At 43.8% G+C, this 25370-nt stretch overlaps 2 protein-coding genes across 4 annotated transcripts in view; one reads left to right on the top strand and one right to left on the bottom strand.

Annotated features, from left to right (window-relative positions):
* Positions 1-19423, top strand: part of LOC109903213 (solute carrier family 35 member F4-like) — a 34285-nt gene extending 14862 nt beyond the window's left edge. Inside the window, exons 2-12 of one of the 2 annotated variants that reach the window (XM_020499855.2) lie at positions 10395-10695; positions 11205-11424; positions 11555-11680; positions 11793-11985; positions 12064-12153; positions 12841-15576; positions 15674-15765; positions 15997-16059; positions 16199-16282; positions 18095-18212; positions 18434-19423. In XM_020499855.2, the coding sequence (XP_020355444.1) occupies positions 10395-10695; positions 11205-11424; positions 11555-11680; positions 11793-11985; positions 12064-12153; positions 12841-13076 (1166 nt within the window). In that variant the 3' untranslated portion in view covers positions 13077-15576; positions 15674-15765; positions 15997-16059; ... (1 more) ...; positions 18095-18212; positions 18434-19423. Of the gene's footprint in view, positions 1-10394; positions 10696-11204; positions 11425-11554; positions 11681-11792; positions 11986-12063; positions 12154-12840; positions 15577-15673; positions 15766-15996; positions 16060-16198; positions 16298-18094; positions 18213-18433 lie in introns of those variants that run through there. The other variant, XM_020501181.2, reaches the window with a different exon arrangement.
* An 80-nt stretch (positions 19424-19503) lies between these two features.
* Positions 19504-23743, bottom strand: naa30 (N-alpha-acetyltransferase 30, NatC catalytic subunit). Of its 2 annotated transcripts, none has more exons than XM_020501183.2 (4): positions 22962-23743; positions 22430-22550; positions 21923-21978; positions 19504-20653 (listed from the first exon to the last, which is right to left on the bottom strand). In XM_020501183.2, the coding sequence occupies exons 1-4, from the start codon at positions 23313-23315 to the stop codon at positions 20516-20518; spliced, it is 669 nt and encodes a 222-aa protein (XP_020356772.1). In that variant the 5' UTR covers positions 23316-23743; the 3' UTR covers positions 19504-20515. The 2 variants fall into 2 exon arrangements, with proteins under 2 accessions (XP_020356772.1, XP_031644017.1); XM_031788157.1 differs by having other exon boundaries at positions 22999-23600.
* Positions 23744-25370: the final 1627 nt, after the last annotated feature.

The following is a 25370-nucleotide window of genomic DNA, read 5'->3' as shown; positions in this document are numbered from 1 at the left end:
TACCTACAGGTGGTGTGAGTCTCCTGTGAAGGATGAGCTTAATAAAACAGTAAAGCAATGGGCACTCTCCTCAATCACTCTCCTCAATCACTCTCCTCAATCACTCTCCTCAATCAAAAACAATAGCATGAACAGGGAGTAAAACATTTCATTTCTGATACCCTGTTTTCCCCAATGATAATACTTTGCAGCTACAGTTTTTGTATCTGGTCCCTGCTCTCTCCAGCCCTCCTTTCTGTGGGCATGACAGAGCACCATGAAGTGGGCTGAATGTGGGGGTGTTGGAGAGAGGATGTACAGCCAGACTCTCCTCATCTAGACTCTGGGAGATTGTACTGCAGCAGATCTTCCTGTCGTGAGGTGTAATTGAGGCAGCCTGGTCACATAGACTAGACGTAACATGGTAGGTAAATCCGGGACACTCAAATGAGTATGATGTTATGCTTGGTATTATCACATAAGACAGAATGTTATTTAAGGCAAAAACAAAAGTAGGAATTTGTGACATATCATACGTTTTGCAGATTCGTAACATATTGAATGAATTACAATAGAGCCCCACAGTGTGTCACAGTTTCTGTGTTATTTGATTGTTGTTCCTTAGCTTACCGTTGGAGGGCACCCTTACACTGTTTTCTAGTTTCCAGGTTACCCTGATTATTACTTATGGGATTCACCTGTGTTTAATTACCTTCTCTGGTCACCTGGTTGCCTTGTTATTTAGATTCCTCAGTTGGCCTGTATCTTTGCTTGGATCTCATGTTTTATTAAAAATCAAATCAAATCAAAAAAGCACATATTTTGTCCATTAAAATAAAATCAGATTGATCAGAAATACAGGGTAGACATTGTTAATGATGTAAATGAGTATTGTAGCTGGAAATGGCAGATGTTTTATGGAATATCTACATAGGCGTACAAATCAAATCAAATTGTATTGGTCACATACACATGGTTAGCAGATGTTAATGCGAGTGTAGCGAAATGCTTGTGCTTCTAGTTCCGACAATGCAGTAATAACGAACAAGTAATCTAACTAACTATTCCAAAAAAACGACTGTCTTATACACAGTGTAAGGGGATAAAGAATATGTACATAAGGATATATGAATGAGTGATGGTACAGAGCAGCATAGGCAAGATACAGTAGACGATATCGAGTACAGTATAACATATGAGATGAGTATGTAAACAAAGTGGCATAGTTAAAGTGGCTATTGATACATGTATTACATAAGGATGCAGTCGATGATATAGAGTACAGTATATACGTATGCATATGAGATTAATAATGTAGGGTAAGTAACATTATATAAGGTAGCATTGTTTAAAGTGGCTAGTGATATATTTACATCATTTCCCATCAATTCCCATTATTAAAGTGGCTGGAGTTGAGTCAGTGTCATTGTCAGTGTGTTGGCAGCAGCCACTCAATGTTAGTGGTGGCTGTTTAACAGTCTGATGGCCTTGAGATAGAAGCTGTTTTTCAGTCTCTCGGTCCCAGCTTTGATGCACCTGTACTGACCTCGCCTTCTGGATGACAGCGGGGTGAACAGGCAGTGGCTCGGGTGGTTGATGTCCTTGATAATCTTTATGGCCTTCCTGTAGCATCGGGTGGTGTAGGTGTCCTGGAGGGCAGGTAGTTTGCCCCCGGTGATGCGTTGTGCAGACCTCACTACCCTCTGGAGAGCCTTACGGTTGAGGGCGGTGCAGTCGCCATACCAGGCGGTGATACAGCCCGCCAGGATGCTCTCGATTGTGCATCTGTAGAAGTTTGTGAGTGCTTTTGGTGACAAGCCAAATTTCTTCAGCCTCCTGAGGTTGAAGAGGCGCTGCTGCGCCTTCTTCACGATGCTGTCTGTGTGAGTGGACCAATTCAGTTTGTCTGTGATGTGTATGCCGAGGAACTTAAAACTTGCTACCCTCTCCACTACTGTTCCATCGATGTGGATAGGGGGGTGTTCCCTCTTGTGCGGTTGCCTTGTTTCTGTTAAGACGCCAAGGAAAAGTTCTGGATTTACCCTTACCTCTCCTTGCTGTGTTTCTCTGTGCCTGGGTTCGAGTTCGTACTAGCAGTTCGTACTAGCATTATTATTAAGGTAGCCCTAAGACTGCTATGGACCCAGCAGAGATTTTTCAATCGTCCTAGGAACATTCCGAACTCCACCATTTATGGTCGGCTCTCACCCACCATGGAACTGTGATTGGTCGCCATGAGGCGCGGCAGCAGACATTGTCGGATGATTTAAGAACTCTTGTGTACGCTCTGCAGACAGGACAGACGGGAGCAACGGCTGCTGCACCTGTGGCTGTTCCTGATACTCAACTCCCTACCAGCTCAGGGTCTTCCTCCCTTCGGGAAGCCTCATCTTCCGGCACCGGAGCGATATGAGGGGCATCCTGGGAGGTGTTGTGGATTCCTGCTCCAATGCTCGCTGGCCTTCGAGCTGCAGGCATCAACGTTTCCCACTGAGCGTTCCAGAGTGGCATACGTAATCTCCTTGCTCTCATTGCGGGCTCTGGCCTGGGCTACGGCAATATGGGAGCAGCAATCAGACATTTGTTTTAATTGGCAAAGCTTCACCCAGGAGATGTTTTTTTTGGATCACCCCATCAGTGGCAGGAACACTGCTCAAAGACTCAATGCGTTTGGCGGGGCAGCCGGAACATAGCTGATTACACCACTGACTTTCGGACGCTCGCCGCTGAGCGTGGTTGGAATACAAAGCCACTTTTCATCCCCTTTCCCGTCCCGAGCTGACGGGAAAGGGGATGACTCGTCAGTAGATGGGAGAATACTGGGGAGTCAGATACAGTCTCCAGCTGCCGACACGGTACACACCTTGCTTCCAGCCAACCTGCGGTGGGACAATGGGCAGTTGGACATTCCTGCTTTCAATGACTCTGGGGCTACCGGCTGTTTTCTGGATCGCACATTAGCTCGCCAACAGGGACTGATTCTCACTAAGCTGGACTTTCCATTATCGGTCAACCCCTAGGGTCTGGGAAGGTGACGCAACTCACCATGCCTATTCAGCTGCGAGTTCTGGATTATCATGTGGAGTTTATCCAGTTGCATTTGGTGGACACTCCTGAGCTTCCCCTGGTTCTTGAACATCTGTGGCTTTCTATCCATAATCCTCAAATTGACTGGCCCTCGGGAAGTGTTCTGGGATGGAATCCTTCATGCGAGTCCACCTGCCAGCAACTCTCGCCACATCTTTCCGGCCCTGCTCGTCTGGAGGCTTCCAATTCTCCTGTTTCCCCGGCTGGGGATGACAAGCCTGATCTTTCCCGCATACCTCGGGATTACTGGGATCTGGGTCAGGTCTTCAGCAAACGAAGGGCCAGTGAACTGCCTCCTCACAGGTCCTACGATTGTGCCATCAACCTCCTGCCCGGAACCACTCCTCCGAGAGGAGGGCTCTATTCTCTCTCAGGTTAAGAGACTGCAGCCAGGCGCTGGTGGCTGGTTTTATTCGGCCGTCCACTTCCCCTGCAGGAGCGGGTTTTTCTTTGTTTGAAAGAGGAATCCCTGTATCGATTACCAGGGTTTAAATAACATTACCATCAAGAACCATTACTCTCTTCCTCTTATGTCGTCAGCCTTTGAGAGACTCCAGGGAGCTACAGTTCTCAAAATTGGATTTACAGAACACGTACAATCTGGTGCGCATCAGACAGGGAGACGAGTGGAAGACAGCGTTCAACACCCCAAATGGACATTATCAGTACCGTGTCATGCCGTTTGGACTTACAAATGCTCCGGCCATTTTCCAGGCCCTGGTTATTGATGTGCTGCGCGACTTCCTTCACCAGTTCAGGTTGTGTACCTGGATGACATCCTCATCTTCTCCAGGTCCATGGTTGAACACATCCAACATGTTAACCAGGTTATTCAAAGCCTCCTATCTCACCACTTGTTTGTGAAGGCTGAGAAGTGTGAGTTTCACATTCCTCAGATCTCCTTCCTGGGGTACATCGTGTCTCAGGGCTGTGTATGTATGGACTCCCAAAAGGTAGAAGCGGTGGTCAACTGGCCGTGGCCCAGCACTGTCAAGCAATTCCAGCGTTTTTGAGGTTTTGCTAATTTCTTCTGGAGATTTGTGAGACTTTAGTTCGGTGGCTGCGCCATTGACAGCGCTCACCAAGGGCTCGGCATGTAAGCTGGACCCCTGCTGCTGAGAAGGCGTTCCAGGAACCTTACCTCTCCTTGCTGTGTTTCTCTGCGCCTGGGTTCGAGTTCATACTAGCATTATTGTTACATAGTGGAGGTGTCATAATACCCATAAAACCTAGCGGTCAAACAGGGAAATGATTCCAATAGTTTTTCCTCCATACATTTTTTCCCATTGGGGATTTTAGAAACACTTAAAATAAGGGTTTGGTGTAGGCTTACCCTGGCATGACGTTTTGATTACCATGTAAATCTCTCTAAGACAGGGTGAAGTTTATCAATATATTCAGTTTTATTTTTTGAAAAATATGTAAAAATGCTAATTAGCATCAAAGTAGACATCTTCCAAGGCTATAAATCTATAACTTCCTGCACGTCCTCTCTAGCTGGCACCTTTGCTAACAGGTATGGTGTCAATTTAAAACTTGCACAATCTAACCAATTTATTCGTTGCTACATTTAGCTAACATTAGATAGTTAATCCAAAGTTTCTTACTTTTGCCAAATCGAGGCAGTCTTGGATCATCTTTGCATTTTGTAGTTCTTTATGATAGACACATTAGCAGCCAATTAGCATTTCATTTTGGGGGGGTAAATACAGGCACATATATTGGTAAAAGTCACCTTGGCCTAGAGCGATTAATACGGTGATCAAAATGTCCTGCCAGTGTAAGCCTACATGGAGCACAGCCCTTATTTTAAGTGTTTCTAAAAACAAAATCCTATGGGGAAAATGAATGGTGGAAAAACAATTGGAACCATTTCCCTGTTTAACCGCTAAGTTTTATGGGTATTATGAATCCCACTGTGGTACTCTATTTGTAACATATCATATGAAACGGATGATGGGCGTCCACAAATTAATACATAACATACGAAACATAACATATCATACTAATTGGAGTTCTACTATCTTACGTCTACCCCAGGTTGAGTGAGTCCAGGTTGAGTGAGGAATTAGGGGTGGTGGGGGGACATAGGTAAGTCCTTTCCCATTCTCAGTTAAATTAATTTGTGTTACAGTGGCACAAGAAACAGGACAGGACCTCTATAAATAATCTAAGACTGAAGGAGTAGTGAAGTAGGAGAGAAGTGCCAGCAGAGGAGCGAGAGGGAGAGAGAGAAAGAGGGAGAGAAAGAGAGGGGGGGATGCTTGGTTACCTTCCAAACAAAGCATCTGATTTGCACAGCAAACGAAGAGGAGGGGAAAGCAACAGAGGAGGAATGAAAGGAAAGAGATGAAGGGAATGATTACACGGTGCCACACACTTGAGTCTACCTTGAAGACAGTGTAGCGTAGGATCACGGCATGACAGCTCAACAGTAGTCTCCACTCCACAGCACTTTACTGAGCTCCACCACTGTCCAGAGAGAAAGACAACATCTAAGTAAGAAACAGTGAGGGAGTCAGCTCAACTGATTGTGAAGGAGGGAGAGACAGAACTAAAGAAGAAGATAGAAGATGCACATCAATAGACATTTAGAAAGAAGAAGCGGATAGAGAGCTAAAGCACGCTGCCTGTGGATGAGCCAGGAGCCCGGGGATGCAGAGGGATTGCAGGAGGAACGTAGCAGCAGCAGCAGCCTAGCCAGGCGGACAGACAACATACACACATCCCAGAGAGGAACTGTTGGCTCTGCCCCCTAGTGGAGGATGAAGAAGCATTCAGCCAGAGTGGCTCCTCTCAGCTCCTACAGCTCCCAGGTCCTCACTTGCTCCATCTCCGAAGGTAAAAACTCCTGATTAGGGGACAGGGAAAAAGGGATGGAGTCTCACCCTAGGTGCCATGTCTCGGACATGTGTGTGTACATTTGTGTTTGCGTGTGCATGTGTGTCTAAGATGGGCAGCATTGGAAACTCATCAAACCCTTCTATAAGAGCAGAGATATGCGTGGTGATTACCATATATTTATGCATTATTAATGCCTATAGCTAAACGACTCTGGCAATTTTGCTGTTTTTACATATTAATACTTGTGTAATGGGGCTTGGTGTTAAGTGGTCGTTGCATGGCTCATTAAATCAACCCCAAAGGGCAGAGTATGAGAGAGAAAGAGAAAGGAAGAGAGAGGGAGGAAGGGAAGGAAGGAAGGAGGGAGAGTTAAGGTAGCTAAAACAAATTAGGATTTGTCCAGTCCTAGTATAATTGTGTGCTCTGAGCTTTCTTTGATTAAGTAAAGAGCACATGATGTGCCCTCCACAGAATAGTGCATGCTGGGCTTCTTGTTAAGTCTATTAAATGTCACAATGGCATGAACATTATATAAACAGTATAAATTATGTAAACAATATAAAGTTATCAAGTCGACTATTATCTTGTGATTATTCAAAATCATACACAATCAGATTAATGATTATATTACCAATCAACTGTTAGGATTATTTCAATATTTTCACTTGAATGACAATGTATTACAGAACTATGAGAAACTTCCATGCCTTTGCTCTTCCCCATTCTTTGGGAGGGGATACAGATCGGCCTGTGATATCACAGTGCGTGTTTAGTTGTCATTTGTCACAATGTCACAATTGATATTGACAATCCAAACAGGCTGACGGCTTGGCTGTTCTCACATCTTTTCCTTCTTGCTTACCTGTCTTGTATGTGATTAGTTTTAGGCAAAACCCATTTAGAGCTGGACATGGGTACCACATCCTTTAAATGGTACAGGCCTCTCCACAGCCATACACTGTTTCTAAGGATTTGAGTTCCATACCATTGCCTTTGTGTCTATTTTGCAGAGATGAACAAAATATACACTTAATCAATTAATCCATGTCTTTTCGTCTCTCCTGGGATGGAATAAATGCACTGCCTGACTCCTGTATACCACTGCATGCCATCTAGGAACATCAGTGTTTGCATTTCTCACCTTTGCTTATGAGTCAACTCAAAACATAGCTTTGGGCTTAATACAGGATGTATAGGTAGCTAGGTAAACACTTACTAAACAGCATTGCTTAGAGATATTCCTGTCCTTTGCAATACCTTAGCCAAATGATGCTGTCAAGTGTCCAGACTACAGCTTGTGAGATACTGTAGGTTTCCTTTATAGTTTTGCTAAGCTATTCTTTGCTGTGCCATTCCATATTGTCTGTTACAGAATCGCAAATGTAGCCAATACTTCAGCATTAATGAGGTGGAATGTGGAATTATAGTTTTGTTTTAATATCCGCATCCTGGCAAAGGATCACAGTGTGGTGCTTTTGCCTGGGGAAACAGGATGCTAGCAAGCCTACAATGTGTTGCTCTCTGCACCTAGCACCCATTACAGTACTGTACAGTGAATTATGTCCTCTCAGTATGGGCAAGATCTTTGAGTGGTTAATCAACCTCAGAGAGAGGAGGACAAAGAAATGTAGCTCAGCATACAACATCTACATCCAGACACGCTCCTAGAAATGATGTTACTTCTGGTTTTAAATCATGCAGTTCTGGATCGTCTCCCATACTCCCCTTAAGGTCTAGCTGTCTGTCCCCATCTGGGACAAAGTGAGATAAAAACTTTAAGAGAAAGCATAAAACTAAAACATAAAACGTGCCAAGTCTATATTTCCTGGATATATATTGGAGGGGACATTTTCATCCAAAAGTAAAACTCTGCAATATTAAACTCTGCACTGTACGCCAAGATCCCAAACCAAATTGACAGAGTTCCAATTGCCAGTGAAAGTTAGCTACTGTGTCTAATTGGGTGGCAGGTAGTTTATCATTTAGAGCATTGAGCCAGTAATCAAAAGGTTTCTAGTTTGAATCTGAATTTGTTGAATCTGTCAATCTGCCCTTAGTCCTAATTGCTCCCGGGTTGCCGTCAATCATGGCTGATCCAATACTGTGACCCCACTCTCAGTGGGAGTGGGATATGCAAAAAACACATTTCCATTTCACCACACACTTGTTAAGGTTACACATTGGTACGTGTGTGAAACAGGACAAATATAAGCACCCCCTATTTGACATTTTGAATTGTCACAGTAACCTCAGTTGCCACAGTAACCATGGAGCAAAGAGGGGCAGATATACAGTTTCCCTATCAAAATGATCTTTAAAAAAAAGAAGTCTGGATCTGATTCTAATGCACTGTCTGTCTGTTTGTCCAGCATTGTCTTTTCGTGTCTCTGGAAAGGCACTCTTTGGATAGATGCAATGCTCAACTAATATTATGTAGCAACTGTAGGTGTATGATTGCTGTTGAATAATGGTGTTACTGTTTGGTTTTGTCATCATGAAGTTTATGTAGGAAACTAGCAGCATTATTGTAACTTAGGGTCAGACAGCATAGAGTGTCTTGGGTTTCAAGGACATTATCGTTCTGGATGTGCTGCCCGACGTCTTTCTTCCTACTTCTAAGGCTTTAAAGTCTAACAGAAACCAGCACACACACTCTTAAGCATCTATGACATGTTAAGCCAGCAATTAATGTTACCTTTGAAAGAGTTTAATCTCATGCATATTCCATTTCATTACACTCTGCTTTCTGTTTTAGAGAACCTAAAGGGAAGAGTCACTGTATGAATCGTAGTGGTACTTTTATAGTCTTGATTGGATTTTTTTGGGGGGGGACGGAAGACTGCTCTGAACCAACAGTTTTCTCTCTGGGAGCAGAGGGTCGATACCTAGTGGTGCACATAGGGGTTTTATTGGATTACTTAGAGGCACTGATTGTACTCATCTTGTTTCGAGCATTGCTAATGGCCCTCCTCAAAGGTCCAAGTAGAGAGGAGCGAGAGAGCCTGCTGCTTCCTGCTATACTGTAATGTAATGTCTATAGCCATGGTAGAAATGGCTGGGCTGAACCCAGAGTGCTGAACCAGCAGTCTGAGAGAGAGCAGCAAACACCCAGCACATGTCTATTTTATTCCTGCCCTGGTGTAGGTTGATCACGCTGTGGAGGCCTAGATAACGGATCCTGGATCTCCGGAAATGGACTCACATCCTCTCAGTGACACACACATAAAACACACACGCGTGCACACACCATTCACACCCACAGTCCATTAAGGCAATGCACCAACTAACATTATTCTGCTTTGACTGCAAAATGACTGCTGCAAGGAATAACATTCAATATAAGTCCTTACATTTCTGTTCTCGATTCCTGTGTCTCTGTAGTAGTGGGTTTGATGTGCTCACAATTAGCTTGACGGTTCTCCTTGCTCCCAGTCTCCCTGCGCACAGTGCACCAGTCCAAAAACCACGCAGTCTGCTCTGAAGCCACTGAATGCAGAAGTGCACACTCAGAGCTTTGGTAATCTAATCTCTAGTCGCAAGCAACAAAAAAAGGCAAATCTGCTAAACTTTCAACAATGTTTTCTTGCGGTTGTAAAGATGTCAGCAGTCTACCATAGTGGTCCATATTATGTCCACTAGAGAGTCCGAGTGGAACATCTTGCTCAGTGCTCTAAAAGGAATTTTGAAAAGTCTTATTCTACAATAGCCAGACTTCTGAACAATCAATCCTGTCGTTTCTTTAGAGCACAATATAAGGAATGGTAAAAAACAGGAGGCTGCCACAATTGACAAGGTTGTCATGTCTTTCTAGAGACGGATGCCACGGGATTGGGCGGACACATACATAATGTGGATCCTTTTTGGGGGGTCAGATTTCTGTACATGTCTGAATACATGTCTATGTTAGGACCGTATCCCCCGTGTTGTATAATGACTCAATGGTGCTATTCCTGACATGGGCAACCAGCATCCAGAATGCTAAGAAAACATATTTTGATCAAATCTATGCCTTAGTGCCTTTACAGCAGGTCATTCAAACTGGAGGACTGACTCACTAAGGACGAATTATCAATACTTGTTTACATATCTCAGTGAGGCAGCCAGGATAGCGTCATAGAATGGAGCTTGGAACCCATTGGTCTTTATGGAACAATCCACTCTAATTGTCTTTGTGAAAGCTGTTCCACATCAGCTTTATTTTCAAGTGCTATGTGTTTTATTGTGGAAATGGAACATTCAAATTAACCTGTTGCTATCAACCACACACTGGAAAAACAAATACTGAAAACACATGCTTATGGCTTTGTCGCTGTCCACTGTGCTGAATGGGGTGCCACTGTCCATGGTGCTGAAGGTAATGCCACTGTCCATGGTGCTGAAGCATCTTTTGTTCAGCCACACCTACACCAATGCCTCTTGTGATGCAACAAGCCTTCAGTACATATCCCTCCATACCTTAACTACGGATGTGTTTACCCCCACAGGAGAGGAGGGTTCTGAGTCTCATGCGGACACACCAGGCAGTGAGGCCAGTGAAGAGGGGAAATCGTACCAGACATGTGCTAACACAGTGCTGAAGGTGCTGGGGGGCCTCCTATTGGTCCTATGTGTCTCCTCCTCTTGGGTGGGCACCACTCAGCTGGTCCAGCTCACCTTCAAGTCCTTCTCCTGCCCCTTCTTCATCTCCTGGTTCAGCACCAACTGGACCATCCTCCTCTTCCCTCTCTACTACGGAGGCCACGTGGTCACCACCAGGGACAAGCAGACGCCTATACAGAAATTCAGGTGATTGATCATGACAGTGGGTAAGGGCTTATACAATGTTGCACAGGCTAGGTACTGTAGCTCCTTGAGAAACCATAGACTCCATAGGCTATAATTCCAGGGTATTGAATCAGTTGTAACACCCAGAAGTGTTTATGGGAGCTGCAGTAGTAGCTGCAGCAGATTTGTAAAATGCTTTCTGTTCAGTATTCGGGGGGTTTGATCTCCTCCAGTGCTGTGAGACGTTGTTTATATGACACACCCCTCCTCTAATTACCATGGGCACAGGCATGTGAAAGGGATATTAACTGCAACCATGAGAAATGTCCAGTATAATAATTTCAATGAAGCATTGCCTCTCAGCCAGAAGAACGGTTTTGACTTCCATCCAACGTTTTGGAATTCCCATTTCCTCATGGGTATAGGACTAATCCCGTTGATAAGTTCTCTTACCAACAACAAATTTGAGAAGTAAATAACCACTTCCTTTTCTCTATCCACTATTCCCTCTCTATAATTCCATTCGTCAGAGAGTGCAGCAGGCTTTTTGGGGAGGATGGGATGACCCTCAAGCTGTTCCTGAAGAGGACAGCTCCCTTCTCCATCCTGTGGACCCTGACTAACTACCTGTACCTGCTGGCCCTGAGGAAGCTGACCGCCACTGATGTCTCAGCCCTCTACTGCTGCCACAAGGCCTTCGTCTTCCTACTGTCCTGGATCGTCCTAAAGGACCGCTTCATGGGTGTACGGGTCAGTACTCTACCACTACTATTACTTCATTGGGCTTGGTCACACAGCTATCCAATGAATCATACAGGGAAGGGAAGGTAGGCACAAGTATTAATGTTGATTGGTTTACTTCCCTCATTCCTACCTGCAGATTGTGGCGGCCATAATGGCCATCACAGGCATCGTCATGATGGCTTACGCAGATGGTTTCCATGGGGACTCCATCATAGGCGTGGCCTTGGCTGTAGGCTCCGCGTCCACATCGGCTCTCTACAAGGTTAGTTTACTAAGCAGGTGCCTGTTTATACTGAAATAATTAGAATTCTTAATTAGTTTTACATAGAGTTCCATCAGTATAACATATCTGGACATTGTTTCCTCTGCTGCAGGTGCTGTTTAAGATGTTCCTGGGCAGTGCCAACCTGGGTGAGGTGGCTCACTTCCTCTCTACCATGGGTGTCTTCAATCTCATCTTCATCTCCTTCATCCCCCTCATCCTTTACTTCACCAAAGTGGAGCACTGGGGCTCTCTGTCCTCGCTGCCCTGGGGATACCTGTGTGGCCTGGCTGGGCTCTGGCTGGGTGAGTGGAAACACACACACACACTATTTGATCTTACTAGAAACAATATTTGTGTTAACATTGTCATTTCTCTTCCAGTGTTCAATATCCTGGTTAATGTTGGCGTGGTGCTTACCTACCCCATCCTCATCTCTATAGGGACATTGCTCAGTGTGCCCGGCAATGCAGGTAAGTGTCTGTGTGTGCGCGTGTGTGTGTGTGTGTGTATCTCTGAAAAATGTAAAGGCCTCTTTATTCTAATGCATGCAGAGGTATTGTATTCAGACATCAGCACTTGAGACCCCGGCAACAAACAGATTACACAGCAGGTCTCACTCTCTCACCTCGGAAACCCAATCATCATTGTGCCTTCAGACGCAGCAACTATCCGTCACAAAGGGAGGATCAGGTTGCTAAGGCGACACTAAATGCCCACAGTTATTTTCCTTAACCACAGTGGCCTGTATGAAGGTCAGTGGGTTACTACAGCTTGGCGTGGTCCAGTGGTGTAGACCTTTAGAGCAGAGAGGACATAGTGGCCCACTTGTGCTGATTGTAAGCTGCATTGTTAAGCTACATACTGTATAGCCCCCCATGCAGTTCAGTTCACCCCCCCACCTTTGTCCTGCGGTTTCTGTTACTTTATGTAATCATTCAGAACATCTCTCTCTGTCTTTCTCCCTCTCTCTTCTATTACCTTACTTCTGCTTAATTAATCAAAACATCTCTCTCTCACGCCATACCTCCCTCCCTCTCTCCCTCCTTCCCTCCTTCCCTCTCTCCCTCCTTCCCTCTCTCCCTCCCTCCCTCCCTCCCTCCCTCCCTCCCTCCCTCCCTCCCTCCCTCCCTCCCTCCCTCCCTCCCTCCCATCCGTAGTGGTAGATGTGTTGAAACATGAGGTGATCTTTAGTGTGGTGCGTCTGGCTGCCACCTGCATCATCTGCCTTGGCTTCCTGCTGCTGCTGCTTCCTGAGGAGTGGGACTCCGTCATGCTGCGCTTCCTCGCTGCATTCAAGAAGTCTGAGGAGCATGGAGAGGAGCTGACTGATTCCAGCATCCACACACGCAGCCGCAGCCAAGCCAATGGCGCCGTCTCAATCCCTATGGCATGACCCCCGACCCTGTCAGCTCCCATGATCCTCCAAAGGCCCATTCCATCATCAACCCCTATCCTCGCACGGTTCTACATGTCCCATCCGGGAAGCATGGCGGGATGACTCCTGTGCTGACTACAGACCAGGAAGTCCAAAATCAGGAGAACAGGAAGTGTTTCTATGGCTGAGAGAAACTGTTGTGGAGTTGAATCTCCTCTGTCACTTTCCCCAGGAACTAATGGGGAGTTAAAAAGAGAACCATACTGCTGATTTTGCTGAGCGTAAAGTTGGAAAGTCTTGAACTCCTTGCCACACCCAGTCTTGCCCCTAGACCACATAAGCCCAACCTTTAACCTGCTCCACGGACTGTATTCTGTGAATATAAATATTGACAGGGCCAGTTTGGCTCAATCTTATGTGCATTTATTGAATTTACTCAGAGGTGTATCAATAGAGTATTTACATTTGACTTCTTATATAGTATTATATACAGGAATGGGTTGGGAAACATATGCTGAACATACAGCCTCTTTTTCTTTTTTAATAAAAGTCAAATAAAGACCAATAACTTCTTGATCAGATCGTCTCATAAACACAACCTTTAAAAACATGCTATGTTCAAGACAGGAAAATTATTGCAATGGCTGTAAATGGATATTTCAGTTATCAATAGCCACTGAAGTGGATCAGGTCCACATTCGACAAAGCAGAGCTTCTGAGGACTCTCTCCATAAAGCCAGGGCCTTCATATCATCCTATTACATCACCTCTGCATAGGCCACGTACGTGGCACACAGACAGCAGGTTCATGTTTATATGTATAACTAGCTGCACAGTAGATCTGCTCACATATGTCACTACCATGTCTTCGGACCTGATTCATCTTAGTCCCAAACATATCCAGCAGCATGTAGTGTGATTCATCCAGTCTTAGTAATAATGTATTTAAGTAATTCTGCAGGGATGACAGACTCTCCTCTGTCATCCATTCCTCTCTCTACTCCCCCTGCTCACTTACACAGAGATCTCTGGTAATTAGGTGATGAAGGCTTTTATGGCCCAGCAGCAGCCTAGCACTGATTCAGCTGCAGGTAGCACACAGCTCCTCCTCAGCCAGTCCGTGATAGCTACCAGGCAAAACAGCCTTTCAGTGGGATAGAAATAGAATGAAACCAAAATGAAAGATGGAATAACTAAATTCATTTCAGGGCACTTGAATTACTTTATTCCTAGAGACGAAGTGGAGTGTGTTTGTTGGAAGTAATCTGTTCTCCTCTGAGGCTGTGAGACAGAGCTCAGTCCCCAGTCAGTGCTGTGATGACTGGTGTGCTGTCAGTGAGACATGACCTCTAATGAAGCGTTTGCTGAACTGACAGATTCAGACACTCTGTTGTGGATGCTGCCTCATTAAACCAAATGAGCGAGAAAAGAGGAGGTGAAGGAATGTAGGGAGGGGTTTAAATCCTCATTACTGATGATTTTCACATCCACACACTGAGACAGAACAAAGTACAGCATCTCCATGTTATGCTGGTAGTCCGAACTCTCTTCATCATTTGAAAAGTAATTCTCAAAACTTGTACCTTTATTTCTATGTCCTGCTGTGAATTACTTCCTTGTTGGAAACTGAAAGTATAGTGTATGTTGTCGAAGCAGATTCTGTAAATGATCTATTATTATGCCTGAACAGTTTGGAGCGTGGAGGGGAAGAGGTATGGGGCTAGAAAAAAAGCAGGGTCTTTCAAGCATTAACTTGGAGTTACAAAGTAACCTGTAGGGAGAGTTGTCATAGAAACAGCTCATTATAATGAAAAATGAAAAGTATAAAGACAGGGATGGGGGCACAGACCTTCCATTTTAACCACAACTAAAACTGTTACCTCACTTGTACAGCTGCAACATACAGAATGGAGACCTGAGATGTATGCCACCACAACTGACTAGGGGAGTTATTGTGTAACTAAGGGTGTCATACCAACGGGCTATGCTAATTTATCAAGAAAGAAAAGTAAACTACAGTACATCAAGAACTGTAGCAGCTGGTGGCGGAGCATTAAACACCACATACAGCCAAACGAATGAGAGAACATGAGCGGAGGACTCAAAACAAGTGAGGTGAGACAAGTTCTTCTGATTTCAACACTGAAAGTAACTTAGACCGTCCGGATTTCATAATATTAACAAACCCAAATTAGAGTGTGATTGCTTGGCTCATCAACAGACTTTCGCTAAAAGCATAGCATAGCATAGCATAGCAGCCTAACGGCCATAGCAGAGGGCTAGTGGTGGACTATGGGCTCTACAGGATCCAGGTCCAGGCTGAGTCAGGTGGCCCCATGTCACAGTCAGCCAGAGGGAGACCTGGACCAGCAGGCCAGTCATCCCACCTCACAATGGACCATCTCTGCTGTGCCAACCCCACTGGAGCCACAACATGGGCCCCTAGGACATAGTAGGACTATCATGCTGCCCCCACTGAAACTGGAAAATTCTGCAAGCTTCCCCCCACTATCTACAGGTCAGTAGACAGATTATTTTGTCTCCAAATGTGGTTGTCATCATCACGAAGGCTTAACTGACTTGTGTGTCTATGTGTGTATATGCATGGGTGTAAGAATCATCATATGTAGCAAGCAGCCTTCCACAGAGTCAAAGCAACATTTGGGGACCAAGCATCATTCATTCTCATCCACCACGAAGACTACAGGTCAGAACAGTATAGCTTTCGCTACCATTTTACTACAAACTGTCACAAACATTCTTGTTCAAGTGTTCCTAAATTCCTACTTTATTTTCCTATCTCTGAAATAAATTGTATTTCAATTCAGTGTCTCAGACTTCACATTGGGGGAAGAGTGGCTGTGTTATTGCATTGGATGTTGTTGTGATGTACTGTACTGTTTACCCATGCAGACCTCCCATCATTCTCTCTCCTCAGGCGTTGCAACCACTGGCCCCTCTTAGTGCAGGCCTCAAGGTTACTGCCAATCACATGGCCATGGTAAAAAAAAAACATACAAAAACATCAGTGCCATTTTGTCTCTGTTTATGCTGTGTTGACATGTATACAAAGCCTTGGTCAATTTTGAAGCTGTTTTTATGACCTTATGCTTGTGTTTGTTCTTTTTCTCTTGTCACAGGGCAGAGACAGGAGAGATGGGGGTGTCCTCCACTTTTCTACCCCCAGCCAGGGTGCACACGATGGCACTGGCCGCCATCCGCAGGTGCAGATAGAGAATGTAATGGACTTACAGTGCCTTCAGAAAGTATTCACACCCCTCTACCTTTTCCACATTTTGTTGTGTTAAAGTGGGATTATAATGGATTTCATTGTAATTCATTGTCCACAATCTACACAAAATACTCTGCAATGTCAAAGTGGAAGAAAAATTCAACAAAAAATATACTAAATGGAAAATAAAACATGAATATATCTTGATTAGATAAGTAATCACCTTTGGCAGTGATGATATTTGTGTCTTTCTGGGTATGTCTTGAAGAGCTTTGCAAACCTGGATTGTACAATATTTTCCCATTATTCTTTTAAAACAATCCTTCAAGCACTGTCAAGTTGGTTTGCTAGACAGCCATTTTCAAGTCTTGCCCTAGATTTTCATGCCGATTTAAGTCAAAACTAACTAGGCCACTCAGGGACATTCAATGTTGTCTTGGTAACTAACTCCAGTGTTTTAGGTTAAGGTGGATTTGTCTCCCAGTGTCTGTTGGAAAGCAGACTCAACCATGTTTTCCTCTAGGATTCTGCCTGTGCTTAGCTCTATTGATTTTCTTGCTATCCATAAAATCTCCCTAGTCTTTGCTGATGACCAGCATACCCATAACATAATGCAGCCACCACCATGCTTGAAAATATGAAGAGGGGTCTCTGTAGTGACTGGGTGTATTGATACACCATCCAAAGTGTAATTAATAACTTCACCATGCTCAAAGGGATATTCAATGTCTGCTTTTTTATTTAAGATGTTTAAACCCATCAACCAGTATGTGCCCTTCTTTGCGAGGCATTGGAAAACCTCCCTGGTCTTTGTCTTTAAATCTGTGCTTGAAATTCACTGCTGGACTGAGGGACATTACAGATAATTGTATTTGTGAGCTACAGAGATAGGGTAGTTATTCACAAATCATGTTCAACACTATTATTGCACACAGTCCATGCAACTTATGTGCACATTTTTACTCCTGAAGTTATTTAGGCTTGCCATAACAAAGGGATTGAATACTTACTGACTCAAGACATTTCAGCTTTTCCTTTATTTGTTTTTACATAATTCCACTTTGACATTATGGGGTATTGTATGTAAATCAGAGACACATAAGTCGGAGCACAATTGGCCCAGCGTTGCCCAGGTTAGGGGAGGGTTTGGCCGGGGTAGGCCGTCATTGTAAAATTAAGAATTTGTTCTTAACTGACTTGCCTAGTTAAATAAAGTTTAAATTTAAAAAACACAAAATCGAAATGATCAATTTTAAGTTCAGGCTGTAATACAACAAAATGTGGAAAATGTCAAGGGGTATGAATACTTTTTGAATGCACTATACATGCTTATGTTCCTCAGTCTCCAAAACAATTACATGGGATTTGATTTAGTCAGGAATGTTGTTATGAGAGCTAATTTACCAGAGAGAGCGAGAGCAGCTGGTGAGCTGCGAGCCTGGGCCCCTTCTGTCCCAGTGGGCCTGATTAAAGCGCTGGTGGAGTGGAAAGTGGGGTGGTCTACAGCTCTGACTGGCCCTCAATGGGATGCGCTTTCAGGGTACTGGGAACAGGAAACACCCCACTACCAGTCAAACACACACGTGCGCGCACACACTCCCTCACAAACCGACATACTGTATATAACAATTTGTACATTTTCATGTTTCATTGCATAGGGCAGGATCTAGGGATGGACATTTTATCTGTAGCATACCATTGATGCGTTGTGTATTCCATGACGTGTGCCTATATTATATTTAAAACTACGATTTGGTGGTGACTCATGCATGGTCTCTCTGGCTGTGTGGGTTGGGTTGTGTAGGGAGGACTCCTGGAGGCACAGATGGTCCTCAGTCAACAGGCCCAGCGAAGAAGGAGAGCCCACCAGAGACGAGTCCGAGAGCAGCGGGTCCACGAGAGGACAATCTACATAGATAATGGTGAGACTGGAGACATTTTGTTAATCTGGCTGACACCAAACTCAAAGTCTTCCTGACTGCAGTGTCACAGCGCTCCCTCGCTGTGTACTACATGGGTCGCATCAGCCAGGCCAAAAAAGTTTACCACCAACTTGAACATGTTCTAAGTGATGCGTACAATCCATAGGGCTGCAGTACTTAAATAGATTGTGTACTTTGTCTTGCTCCCTTGGCCTCTGTAGTTGAAGCACCAAGCAGCAGAGGGATACAGAGACTGCATCTGCTAAACAGGCCAACCCAAAGGGACATATTTTGGGATGAGATGACAGGAGAGAGTCTCGACCTCCAGGAGATCCTCCAAACAAGCCCCCTTCCCCTGGAGCAGGGAGAGAGACAGCAGTCCCAGCCTAGACCACCACAGTGCCTGTGTAGGGATGAAGAGCTGATCAACAGAGACTTGGCATGGGGAGGCCTCAGGAGTCCTCACCGGAAAACCAATACTCTCACAGACAGAGTAGAAGGGGAGACAGATGGTGGACTGACCATGAGGAAAACCTTACCTTCAATGCTGGACTGGAAGACAGAGAAACAAAGAGATACAATTCCCAAACACTTGAGCTCTTTTGGGGATAGTGAGAGGGCTAGAGTAGGAGGCCTCAGAGGCTGGCAGAGAGAGGGCATTAGAGGTCTATATCATGGGGAGAGAGGGATTTGGGAACCTGACCTGGAGTAGGAGCTGTGAGAGGTTTACTAATCTGGATTAGATCGGATCTCCAATCTCAGTTTGCGAAATGCTAATGGTGTATAGGTGGTCACTTCATTTTGAAAAGCAGAAATTGTAGCTCATTTATCTTTTAAACTGTTAGCATTTTTACTGTATGATCACATGGCAAACTAAATATTGGTTTGTCATAACCAAAGTATTTCAGAGAATGTGTCCACCACCAGTGTTAAACTATCACCTGAATGTATTCATAGGATTGCTTCATTAGAATAGCAGATGTGGTTAAAATAAGTCTCATTGTGGGAACAAATCTGTTTTCCATAACAAATAAATGTGTTTATGAAAGTGAATCAGTGTGTTTTTATTCCAGCCTGTTTGAAGGCAGTGTGTGGCGCCCTCTAGGGATGATAGTGATACTACAGGTGTGGAAAGGTCTAAAATTAGCTTGATGTAACACCAGCTTAATGTTCATAAGGTGAGAAAGCACATTAAAAAAATAATACATTTGGCTTTGTGATCTTATTTCCATCATGATTAACAATACATGGTACTTGTATAGCGCTTTTCAAGGACCAAAAGTTACTTTAATTTTGTTACTCAAATTTTAATCTCTAAAACAATGGAAAATGGACAGACAAAATACTACCACCAAAAAGTACAAAATCCCAGCAATGAATTACCAAATACATTACTTTGTCCATCTTAAATTGAAAGGTGTCTTGCGATACACTTTTGAAAGAAGACCCATAAAAGATATCTGACCATATTTTGTTTCACGTCTTCAAGACCTCTAGACACAATGGTACAGAGACAAAAATGGGTACGTACAAATGGTACTAAATAATTTCCCTCAATGACCGTTTAATTTAGCTTCAAAGATAATGTATTTTCTAAATTATCTTTGGGGCTGAGTTTTTGTTTAATGAGAAGCACACTGAAGACCTCTTGTGCTCCCCAATTCCCTTCAACATTGAAAAGATATATTGCACTTCAGGGCTCCTTTTACCCTAACAGGAAATTGCTTATTGCAGCAATCCTCTCCACCTTTATGAAAATCCTTATGGAAGCTCTTAGCGGGATTAGAGAGAGAGTAGAACTGGCCAGCTACCACACACCTGGGGCTACAGTGAACACACAACAAGACAAGGGACAGCTGCATTTAGTTCTTGAATCAAGTGAGAGGTATCCTCTTTTCTTATGACGTCTGAAGCATTTAGGCTGTATAGCCCTTATAAATGGCTTTATGAAAACATACAGTTTGCATAGTCTTACTCTTCTTCCCAACTTGTGTTTTCGCCATGTTTTTAGTCCTCTAAATAAAAAAATAAAAGGACAGAGGCAAGCTGTTGCTTTGTTTGTAATTGATTTAGTTTGGTCGAGGTCAAGGACTAGGGTGTGGTTATTTGCAGTTCATTTCCACTGGCCACTAAAATGCCACAAGTACTCCCAATTCAACAAAGAAAACTGTGGTACCCGTCTCCAATTTTCCTTCCTGATCTTTCTGGATTTTATGTCGCTTTGATGTTTCCCTCGTAGGGAGGACGTTTGTTCCTGAGACTGGGAGAAAGAGGTCTCAGAGCCAGAGACACTGACTGTATTGCTACCGGAGCCACAGTTTGAGCCGTAGAGCATCCACTCCATTTAAATAGTATTGGAAGAGCCTCTTGTCCCTTACAAAGCCCAGGTTCTCATACAGTTTCTGGGCTGATTGGTTGGTGATCTCAGTCTCCAGCACCACCTGTTTAAAGTTAACAAAACCAAGTAATTTGTAAGAGATTGTTACCTCTATCTCCATACTGAATACTATACAAAATGGTATTCAATGGCATTTTCAGTTTCAAATGTGCATTGGTGTAATAAGATTAGAATCAAGCTTAAACTTGACACTATTTATGGTAAAGAGTGTGGCCTGTTATCTTCTAGCTAAAATGTGGCCTAATGTAAGGTGACCAGAAATGATTTTGTTTTTGCGTGGGGAGGGTGGGGGGGGGGGGGGGGGGGGGGGTACTGTTTGAAAATAAAAATGCCATGGAACTATATTTAACTATCAATTTTCGCTATTGTCCTTTAAAAATACTTCAAAACACAGAAATGGAATAACCCTCCACAGTTCTTAAAAGCCTAGCTAGTCATATTTTAATCACCCAGGTTTGGTAGCCTATGCTGTTGCATGTACTTTCTGGCCATGGTGTCTTCATGTTTTTTATTTAACCAGCCCATTGAAACCTAGTCTCTTTTTCAAGGGAAACCTGGCCAAGAAGACAGCAACATTCAATATATTACAGAATTAAAACATACAATTCAACAACATGATCCAGCCTAAAAGCATTTTACACTCCTCCGTAACAGAGTCTCCCACCAACATTTTAAATGAATTCAGTGGCACTAACATATCTAGATGAAGCGTGGATTGTAAACTATGCCATGCCTCTGGTGTACAAGACGAGAAAGGCAGTCTTGCCTAATATTGTAAATGTCCTGGGGACTTTAAGTAGCAACCACCGAGCAGACCGGGTATGGTAACTGCTGGTGGTGAAGGAGACCAGACTACAGAGGTAAAGAGGGAGTTTACCCAAAAGGGCCTTGCAGATGAACACATACACATGTACGTAGCTTCCTGCACATATAAAGTGAGGTCCAACCCACCATTTGGTTTAAGGTGCAATGGTGAGTGAGTGACTTGGCATTTGTAATAAAGTGCAAGGATGCATGATAAACAGAGTCCTGTCTCTGTATCACTGGTCAAACGTTCTCATAAAAAGGCCTCGGGAGAAAACGAGTTTGGCAAAGGGATTGATATATGCAAATCTGATTCGACATCATTTGATTATTTAACAATCAGCCCCAATTTAACTTCAATATTACTTTTTTCTTTCTAAATGGCTAATCAGGGACATTTTCGGGGACAGGCCACCAAAATCGGGGACTGTTCCTGGAAATTGGGGACGTCTGGCCACTCTTGCCTAATGTCTTCCAGGGTAGATATGATTATGTAAAAGAAACATACCTCATCACAGTCCTCATCCACCATAGCATAGATAGCCTTTTTGACTAGATATGTACCTGAAATGACAGGAGTGATGACATGTTAGAAGTAAACATGAAACTTTATAACACAGTCTTGCAGTGGTGGGTATAATTTGTGGAATGTTCCAACAGGACTCTGTTCCAAAATCTTCATCAAGTACAAGGTTGCCAACAAACATCGCATACAAAGTAACATGATCAATACACCTAGCTAACGAATAGGCATCAACTCACCATGTAACTTATTCTTAATGTTGTCGATGGGCTACCAGTGTGAGGACAGAAATTTTTCGGAATAAACATGGTGAGTGAAAACGTAATTAAATAGCCCACTCCCTACCTGGTACCTTATTCTGCCGCTATACAACTTTGTATGCTTTGTTTGATGGCAACCTTGTTACTTACAAAGTTTTTGGAACAGATACCTTTTGGAATGTTCCAATAATTTTACCCACCCATCTTGGAGATCCTCCTAATGCCCACTTACCAATTCCTTTCCTCCTGTATCTGGAGTCCACAGCCAACATGGCAATGTAGCCACGGTGAATCTTCTTGTGCATATCCAGTTTGCACACAATGGCACCAACACAATCCTTGTCCACCATCGCCTGTGGCACAGAGAGGTAAAACATTTTATTATCTACTGGCTGGCAGGTGTGTAGGCTTTTTCTCCAGCCCGAACGCACCATATTCAGCCATGAGCATAGGCTGGTAGTGGCAAACTACAAAACATGATCAGTCCCTAAAATGCATACAACTTTATATCCGATTAAACGCAACTCCACGATTTACGATGGAGTTGAGTTTGCGACTACTGTGGGCGTACTGGAGATCCGACGCCACATATAAACGTCATTTTTTGTGTTTTTTACTCTCGATTTCAGCACCCAAAGTAAATAATTGCCGGCAATTACACACGACATTGTTATTTTATGTGATGTTGGAGCTCCAGTCAGCCCACACGTAACTCCACCATAAATCGTTGAGTTTAGTCAGCTAGCTAACAACTTTAGACGTACCAGGAAGCAGAGTTGAGGCCAGTTATGAATGAAATACCTATATGTATAAATCGAATAAGGCTCTGACAAGTCCTTGGTAATAAGCCTTTTGATGTCTGACATTTGCAGTTCAGACTCGTATGGTACGTATTCCACGTCTCCCTCTATGTTTGAACATAACCCAAGCCTTCTCAGTTCTTCCACAATAACTTGAGAGGTGATAGTGGCAGCAAGCGCGGATGCCACCAAATCTTCTTCAGCGCACAGCGTCCCGAGGTCTTCCCTGTCTCGGTCCATCACCACCACTTCTTTGCTGCATGTTAGCACCCCGTCGACACTGCTGGAATCTATTTCAGCCATTCCCATGGTTGGCATGTTGTTGTTAATTTCGTAATTGTTCGCATGCAGACAGTGCGTTTAACCAGCTAATGTTAGCTAAAACGGAAGAAAAAAAAGTCGCTTGCACGGTTAAAGTTGCCACCAGTTGCGAATCTGTTTTTAAATTATATAATGTATTTTCTGTAGCAAACCCAACTAATGTACTGTAGCTAGCTAATAACTTCTAAAGTTTGTTGCTAGGCTAGCTTCTGCCTGTCAAAATTATTGCTACCGTAAAGCATTTACTGTGCGAAAAACAACTTTACGACACTCAAAGTCGATTAAAATCTTAGGAACAGTGTTGTTGTAATGTCAAGAACAACAAGTTTTAAAAAATGATGAAATAATTTAATGAAGAATATGACATCTATAAATCCAATTTAAGTTGTTTTTATAGTGTGACACACCGACAGAACTCAATAACATGTCCTCTAGCCCTACCACTGGATGTCGTAGTATGCTTGACAGTGTGAGGGATAGGATATGTCGATCAGTCTTGGTCCCTGGGCCAATGATTATTCATGTATACATATATATTATACCATTATATATTGGTCATTGATCACAAATAGATTTTTTTGTGGGGCTCCTTTTCTTGTGTTCTGTTTAGTATTATGTGGGTTCCACAGGTGAACACAGATGATCAAAAGACAAAAACCATGGGTGTTCAGAAACCTAGTAGGCTTACTATTTGATAAACAAGTCAATGTATCAAATCAATTGCTTCAAAACATCTCCCGAAATTCAGCATCTCAATTTAGTTGTATGATATGTGGGTTCAAGGCATTCCTCGCAGAGGCTCGTTAAACGTGCCCATTCATTTAGCAAGCCTTATTTAACCAACAATGCCACGTCTGCCAGTACAAACCCAGTGACTGCACTGACTCCAGGAGTCAGGCTGACAACAGGCCGGGATGCTCAAGAGCTTTGGAGCAGTCTGCCCCTTCCAGTTCAGTACACACACACTGGGTCTTAAAACCAAATCAATGTGGAGGGTGGGTGTCTGCCACAGCATACTGCTACATAAAAAGGTGAAGGATGCCGTGTGAGCAATTGGTTCCAATTGACAGAGGATTGGTCATGGTCAGTGGATTGGTCATGGTCAGTGGATTGGTCATGGTCAGTCTTCTGGGTGGAAATCCACATGAGAACGATTGCACCAGCAAGGAGGGCAAGAGAGGCCAGTACTGGACAATAGAACACTCAGAAGAATCTGGCTGCAGTGGAACACACTCAAAGTGGATCACAATCTCTACCTGCTTTAACACTTCAACTACCAGATGTTCACATACTTAGCCGTGTATATATGACCAATAAACTGTATTCCTTTCTTACTAAAGACAGGATGTTGTATGTCTTGGGAAACACAGCTTGGGTAACGTGAGGACACTTAGAAATATCATCCAGATGTCTGTGCAGGGAAATAGTCTAGGCTAGGGCTCTTAAAATGTGTTTTGTAGACACTTAAATGCATAGGTATACATGTTCTTTTAATTGACAGGACTTTCTTATCATGGTCATGTGTGGATGAGCTGTACTCTAACCAAATTGCAATTATTTGAATCTGACCCTTATGCTGAACCAATTTTTGTCAGGCAATATTTAAGGTGGCCACCACACCCTGTTTCTCTTTACAAGTTTTTCTCCACTTAGCCAGTCATCTGGCCAGCTGGGGGTGGTGGAGGCCTCAACTTTTTAGAGGGTTGTTCAGTGCTCCATCTCAGGCTGGAGAGGCTGGGTATTTGAAGAGGTCACTGGCTGACAGGCAGTGGAGTCAGGGGGGGGGACCAGGGAGACCTGCCAGTTCTCCTGAGAGGCTCTTTGTGGCACAGACGCTGCCCGGATCAGCCTACCCTTTCACATCCCAAGCCCCATCTCCCACAGGACCTCAGCTCCAGCCGACGACAAGGCCCCAGCTGCTAATTATCTGGCTGATGGAGAGGCACTGAAGTGGGACTGTCAGAGCTAGGGGTGGCCCCTCTCTCTAAAGAGATGTGGCCAGTGGAGTGGGATGTCCAAACATTTCCAAAATATAGGAACTGGCAGCATCAA

The sequence above is a fragment of the Oncorhynchus kisutch genome, linkage group LG14 (genome assembly GCF_002021735.2).
Source record: "Oncorhynchus kisutch isolate 150728-3 linkage group LG14, Okis_V2, whole genome shotgun sequence".
Classification (NCBI taxonomy): Eukaryota; Metazoa; Chordata; class Actinopteri; order Salmoniformes; family Salmonidae; genus Oncorhynchus; species Oncorhynchus kisutch.
This window is presented reverse-complemented; position numbering and strand designations above follow the sequence as displayed.

Bases quoted from the DNA above. Each gene is read 5' to 3' on its own strand.
- naa30 (XM_020501183.2), bottom strand. From the start codon at position 23,315: ATGCCAACCATGGGAATGGCTGAAATAGATTCCAGCAGTGTCGACGGG. The intron at 22,551-22,961 runs GTACGTCTAAAG...TCTGTGCCACAG, and splicing joins GGCCTCAACTCTGCTTCCTG to GCGATGGTGGACAAGGATTG. The intron at 20,654-21,922 runs GTATGTTTCTTT...AACTTTAAACAG, and splicing joins TGGATGAGGACTGTGATGAG to GTGGTGCTGGAGACTGAGAT.